The sequence below is a fragment of the Zonotrichia albicollis genome, chromosome 2 (genome assembly GCF_047830755.1).
Source record: "Zonotrichia albicollis isolate bZonAlb1 chromosome 2, bZonAlb1.hap1, whole genome shotgun sequence".
Lineage (NCBI taxonomy): Eukaryota > Metazoa > Chordata > Aves > Passeriformes > Passerellidae > Zonotrichia > Zonotrichia albicollis.
In genome coordinates, this window is record NC_133820.1 from 103,657,140 (window position 1) to 103,663,648 (window position 6,509).

At 48.4% G+C, this 6,509-nt stretch overlaps 1 protein-coding gene across 5 annotated transcripts in view; it reads right to left on the reverse strand.

Moving 5' to 3' along the window:
* Positions 1 to 5,903, reverse strand: part of TFDP1 (transcription factor Dp-1) — a 37,074-nt gene extending 31,171 nt beyond the window's left edge. For 2 of the 5 annotated variants that reach the window (XM_005487997.4, XM_005487994.4), the window contains exons 1-2: positions 5,103 to 5,246; positions 4,224 to 4,305 (exon numbers count right to left, since the gene is read on the reverse strand). In XM_005487997.4, the coding sequence (XP_005488054.1) occupies positions 4,224 to 4,235 (12 nt within the window). In that variant the 5' untranslated portion in view covers positions 4,236 to 4,305; positions 5,103 to 5,246. Of the gene's footprint in view, positions 1 to 4,223; positions 4,336 to 5,102; positions 5,247 to 5,771 lie in introns of those variants that run through there. The other 3 variants (XM_005487996.4, XM_005487995.4, XM_014267737.3) reach the window with 3 other exon arrangements.
* Positions 5,904 to 6,509: the final 606 nt, after the last annotated feature.

The following is a 6,509-nucleotide window of genomic DNA, read 5'->3' on the forward strand; positions in this document are numbered from 1 at the left end:
AAAACTAAAGAGACACAGTAATTTTTATGCAAACTAAGGATCAAGAGAAAAATCCCTCATAAAATAATTCAAGCAGAAGATGACAGTAGAACATAATTTTTAAGAATAAATTAAAAAATCTAATTTTAGAACAAGCAGCTCCAAAGCCAACACCACTGTCAGTTACCTATGAAACAGTAACTCAAGAACAATTCTCAAGAAAGGTATTTTAGTCTGTGAGAAATTCTGAAGGCTAACAGTGGTATGTTGGTTTCAAAAGTTTTTCTATGTTTTTTTCCAACTTCAAGTTCTCTGTGGACAATTTATTTTTACACGGCTTGAAGCAGTCCATCCAGTAATGGTGAACAGAAACAATCACAAACTACACAACTAATAAGAATATTTAATTAATAAGAATATTTAATTAAGAAATAATAAGAATATTTAATTAATATTTAATTAAAACTATAAGAATATTTAATTAATATGACACATATATTCTGATAGCGTAATTTTGGAGAACAGAAGGAACCACACTCATTCCTTTTGTCTAGCCCCTTTCTCTTCAATATTCACTATAACACCATGCATTAGACTATCCTCAATAACAGATCCAGTTCCTGCAAGTGGTTGTATCAAGAGTACGGAAATTTGGCAGAAAATAAACTCTGCTGTTCCTGCTTTTTTTCTCCTATGTAACACTGAGTCTTGGAGAAAAGATCCACAAGTTTCTCTTTCCTTATGGCTCCTTGAGAGGCCCCAACAGTTCAGCAGTGTCAGAAGTAACTGAGGGGAGAAACATGGTCACCACAAGTTGGATCTTCAGCCATTCTACAGGAGCTGGTCCTTTAATGGTGGAAGGCACGTTAACCAATACTACTAAAAAAAGTATTTAACATCTTAATTTATAGATAATTCTCAGCATATAACTGATTATAGCTGAATATAAAAGTGGCCAGAAAGCAGTGTGGAAGCTGGAAAAAAATTAATGTATCAAATTTGCTTTCTTGCTACAGTAATTCCTTTTACTTCATTCAGAGCAGCACCCTGGCTACTTTCAGGCATGACAAGGGTGGACAGGTGACCATTGCACACAGGGAACTGCTTTCCCCCCATGAATCCAGTAAGGAGAACAAGCAGACTGAGGACCTTGGCTGCACATTTGGCTCCTTCAGCTCCTGCCTGGAAGGTGCCACATTTGTAAGTAGTGGAAGAGCTCACAGGAGATGAGGCAAACTCAGGGCAACACTGATTAACCAGAAAGAGTTCTGCCTAAGATGGAGTCTCTGGAGACTGCCCATATGCAATGACCACGAAATTTCCCACACAGTGCAAATGTAAAACTGTACCAAAACCTACTGACCTCAACTTGTCACCCAGACTCTGAAAAGCAAACCAGTGATCCCACTCTCAAGGTAACCAAGTCCCTGACATACAGCAATTGCTGTTCTCCTGTCCACACCTATTTTTTTTTTTTTTTAATTGCACAAACAGTAAAGTCTTTTTAGGAACTAAGATGTCCTGAATTGAATGTGATATACCACATCTGCCTGATCCTGTTAGAACTGCTTCTTAGCTTTACTGGTGCTCATAAACTCAAAAATGGCTGTGCTTATTGCTATTACCAGATCACACTGGAAAATAAGTGCTTCTTTTTTTTGTCTTTTATCTTTACTGCACTTCAGATACCGTAGCCAAAACATAAATTGATATACCCATGGATACTTTAACCTTCACAAGCCAGTATTTCTTTTTACATTACCAGTTTTCAAGTTATCCAGCTACAACATTATGATTATGCACTTAAATTCCACCTGCGGGCTCTTAATTAAGGTGCTATGTATGAATGAATCCTTTTCCCCCCACCTCACAGCTTCCTGACTACTGCTGAGGAAATCAAAGTATTTTGCATAAAACCCCAAAATACAAATGAAAAAAAAATTAAAATCAATGTTTTGCTTCTTATTTTCTCTTGATTGTATGCTCTGCAAAGCATTAGAGAGAGATACATTTTAAAATAATACTTCACAGAATTTAGAGACCTGGACCATATAGTTCATAAACATTATTTTGCTAGCTTATCTGATCACTACTTTTGCAATTCTTTAATACTTTATAAGGGATGCACACCTCAGCTGCACTCCCAGGCTGGAGCACTCTGAACATGCCTGGCCATGGAAATGCCACCTGAAGCCCACACTGAGGACTGTAGCAGCACAGCCATTCCCACAGTTTGGCCACCTCAGCTCTGCTGAGAAAAAGGGAAGGAAGGGGCAGGAGCAATCATCAACTATGCCATCTTCTTCACCACTACATCTCACAGACAGAGCACTGGATGGGTGACATGGCAGAACCACAACTCATTCATCACAGCAATATTTTCACATCAGAATGTTTAAATTTACAGCAATACAGGTTTTCAGAGACTCAGTGCCCAGAAATTTAGTGATACTGTCTGTATCATGCTGAATTCCATTATTCTGCTTGAAAAAGAACTTGGACTTTGAACAAAAATATGGAAATATATCTCTTCCCTTCTGAAAATTAAAATAAGTGTTATACCAATTAACATCTCTATGTTATAGCATTAAACCACAATTCATAGGGCCCATATTCAGACCTAGAAATTTAAAACTTCCCAACACTCACTATACATTTTAGGTGTCATGTAATGGTGGGTACCATCTGCAAAAAGGTAAGCAGTTCATATTTCTTCCCTGAGGCAGGTTTGAAGTATATGTAGATGCTTTTAAGAACAGGTTAGACAATATTCAGTTAAGATTTCATACCCTTTCTAGCTACCCTGCTCCAGTGCTCAAGTACACTTAAAATTTTGCCTAAAACCTGACCTAGATTTTCATTTTTCCAAATTCAGTTTAATAAATATATCGAAAGCAATTTCTTTTTGGATCTGTAGCACCTTCTCTCATTTCTTAAGTTTACTATGAGGTTGGTTATTCCTTCCTTTCTTCCTTAATTACTCTCTTTCCTAGAATAAGCTAGATCTTTCAAAAATAAGGTTTGTTCTTAAATGTCTCATTCTCACTTAGATCTAGCAGGACATTCATCTGCATTTCCAGATGCCAGCAACTCTTAGTTGATCTCTCTCCCAAAAGCTGATATTAAACAAATGCACTTTGGTATCTCAATTACTTTGAACTGTTTTAATTTCATCTCCTAGTCTAACACACTCCACTTTCGTTTTCTTCCCGCTTATATGGCCTATCATTCCCTGAACTCTGCTATCTGTCATGTACTTGGCCACCCTTATCTCTTCCAGGCAAGCTTTCAGTGACTACGTAGGTCTGGTTGCTTCTCCACACATTAAGATGTTTTTCAGCTGAACTGCTAGAATTCCCTACAGGATTATTTTTTAAACCAATCACTCTTTCATGGAAATCCCTGCTATTTGAGGGCTGCAATATTCCACAGGCTGCAACCTGCTGTCTAACTCAGTGAGTTGTGTCACTTTTCTTTAGCTTGCATGCTGTTGTTTTTTAGGGGGTTTGGGTTTTTTTGAAGGGCGGAGATATGATCTAATTTGAATACAGACTAGTATATTATCTTATTTTCAATAAGAAAACATGAAAGCCCAATTACATTAGGTATGAACAATGACTGACATCTTAAAGGTAGAATAAACTGGAGTTTTTATAATGAGTACTGGAAGAGGTGAAGAACAAACATGCTCCCTGAGGCAGGTCACAGAATCGAAGCTGCAAACCTTAACGACAGCAGCAATGGAAATCTATGGAGAAAGTTCCCAAAGCTGGTTTTTACAGACTCTAACGAGCATCTTTTGGTAGACAGAGATAAACAATGCATGCATATGGAGAATGAACCATCTTCCCTCAAATGTCTGATGCCTTCCTGAACTCAAGAAAGGACACGTTAGTTGACAATGGTAGTCAATCCACCCCTGCCATCTGAACAACACGTGCTGGGTTTTTTCCAATCCAATCCAAACCCAAGCTCTTTCAGTGTTCAATATGAAAGCACATAATGACAACGGCCCAAGTGCTGTTATTAGCATAGGGAATTCTCAAGATTAATCACTGAAAAAATGGCGGCAGATCTGAAGCTGGTTTACGCTGTCTGCAGGAAAACAGCCTAGGCTTGATGCACAGCGTAGATAAAGTTCCACATATTCATTAATGCCAGCTATTATAAAGCATGACCCCATTTGCTTTTGTTAATAAAAACATTTTATGCTCCCACATTGTATGTGCTGCAAATATACTTACATCTTTTGCCATGTTACCAAAGACTAAAAACCAGTCGTCTTAAAATCTTGATGGCTGCAGGACACAGGGACAATGCTATTTTCTGGAAAGCAGAAAGCAAAGACAGCACCAGCTATAAAAAATGAAAGGAGGGAAAGTTTTTACAATTGAAATTATTGAATACTACCAAGTACAATTTAGGTTTCTTTTTGAAAAAAACCCACGTTTTTAAAAAGGGAAAAGTTTCCCATCATCACCTTTTCGTCCCTGGAGCCCCACGCTCACGTGCGGGGGGCACTCCTTTCCCGACGGCGGGGGAGAGCCGTGCCCGGGCAGAGCGAGCCCTTCCCCCGCCCGTGCCCGATCCCACGCGAGGCCGGTCCCTGTCCAGCTGCGCCCCTTCCAGCACCGAGCGCGGGCACGAGCACGGCCTCCTGCTCCTCCCCACCCCCATTTCCAGCAGCAGGCACAAGTAGGCCCCAGGGGCAGCTCCCCCCGGGGCCTTCCAGCCCCGCTTTTCTCCTCCTCCTCCCCGCCGGCGGACGGGCCGCGGCCGCACCGGGCGCCACAGACCGGCGGCCGCCCCTGCGCCCCGGGCACCCCGCGCCCGCCCGCGCCCCCCGACCGGGGCCTCACCGCCCCGGCAAAGCCCTGAGCCCCGCGCCGCCTCCCCCCGGCAGCGAGGGGCCGCGCTAATCGCCTCGGCGGCGGCGGGGGCGCGGGCAAGGGGGGACGCGCCCGGCGGCACCGCCGGCGGCCGCGGGGGGAAGGGGCGGCGGGCGGAGTGCGGGTCCGCGCCGTCCCCATCCCCATCGCGCCCGACCCGCCGCCGGCGGCGCCCCCCGCCGCCGTCCCACGCAAGCCCCGGTGCTCCCATCCTCGGGCGCGGGCTGCCCGCACCTGAGCGGCCGAAGGCAGAGAGAGCCGGCTCCATCCCCCGCCGCCGCCCCGAGACAGGGACCCGGAGCGCGGAGCGGGAGCACCCCCCGCCCGCCGCCGCCGCGCTGCTGCCGCCGCTTCTGCTGCTGCCGCTGCGGAGGCGCCCGACTGCACATGTGCGGCGGCTGCGCGGGCCTGGCGGGAGGGGGCAGGGGCGGGGGGAGGCGGCGGGACACCGACATCGGCAGCCCGGGAACAGGGGAGGGAAGCGGGGAGGTAGGAGAGGGCACCGGCAGGGACCGCCTTCCCCCCCCGCGCTCCGGGGGAGGGGGTGCAGGCAGAAGAGGCGGCGGGGCAAGAGGGTCTCCCCCGGCGGGCTGTCACTTCCCAGCGCGCCTCTGCCCCCGCCGGCCGCCAGCCTGCCAGCCCGCGGGGCTCCCGGCCGGCTGGCTCCGCACGCCGTGGCCCCGCACTTCGCGGCCCCGCACACCTGCCCAGCGCCGCTGCCGCCGAGGGGCTGCCGGCGGGAATGGGGGCGATGCGGATAAACGAGGGGGGACGAGCGAGCGCAGCGCTGCCCCCCCACCCTCCCACGGACCCTGCGCGCGCGACCCCGCCACTCTTCCCCCGTCTCTTCTTTTTTTTCTTTTTTTAAAATAAAATTAAAAAAAAAAAAAAATTGAAACTTACACTTTTGTGCGTCCCCCTGACGCTGCGCGCTGACGTCACGGGCGCGGCGCGCCTCGCACGGGCACACGCGGAGCGGCCAAGCCAACCCGCCCGCCCGCCCGCCGCTCCAAGGCGCGGAGGGAGCCGGGCATGGAGCATGCGCGGGATTTTCGCGCCTTCTTCCGACTCCCCGCCCGCCCCGCGGTGCCGCGCGGTGCCCGCGGGCGCGGCCGCGCTGCCGGCGCGGAGCGGGACCCGGCCGGGCAGGGCCGTGCGGTTTCGTTGCCACAACATCCTGCTGCCAGCGCTTCCTCATCGCGCTCTGTCCGGCCGTTAGTCGAGCAAAGTTTCGCTTGCAGCGATCGTTGCTAAAATTAGGAATTTTGTGGTAATCCAAGCGAAAGTTTTCCTTCGGGCGGTTGCAGCTCTTAACCTTGCGCCCAAAACTAAAAAGCACCTCGGGGCGCTGCAGCCTCTGCGAGCAATGACAACCGCAGGAACAGAGCATGTTAGCGAGGGTTATGTGATGTAATTACATCGTTGTCCTGTAAATTTTGTGGATAAAAACAACCCCAAAACCTGCAGCGTTGCTGGGGGGCTGCAAAGGCAGAGCCGTAATAGGTGCAATTGCGGGAGAGCAAGGAAAGCTCCGGAGCCGTGCGGCTCACAGGGTGGATGCAAGGCTGCTCGATGGGGAGGGAGGAAGCTACACACAGTTCTGCACGGTACAAGGTTGCTCATAACGCAACGAAGAGGGGA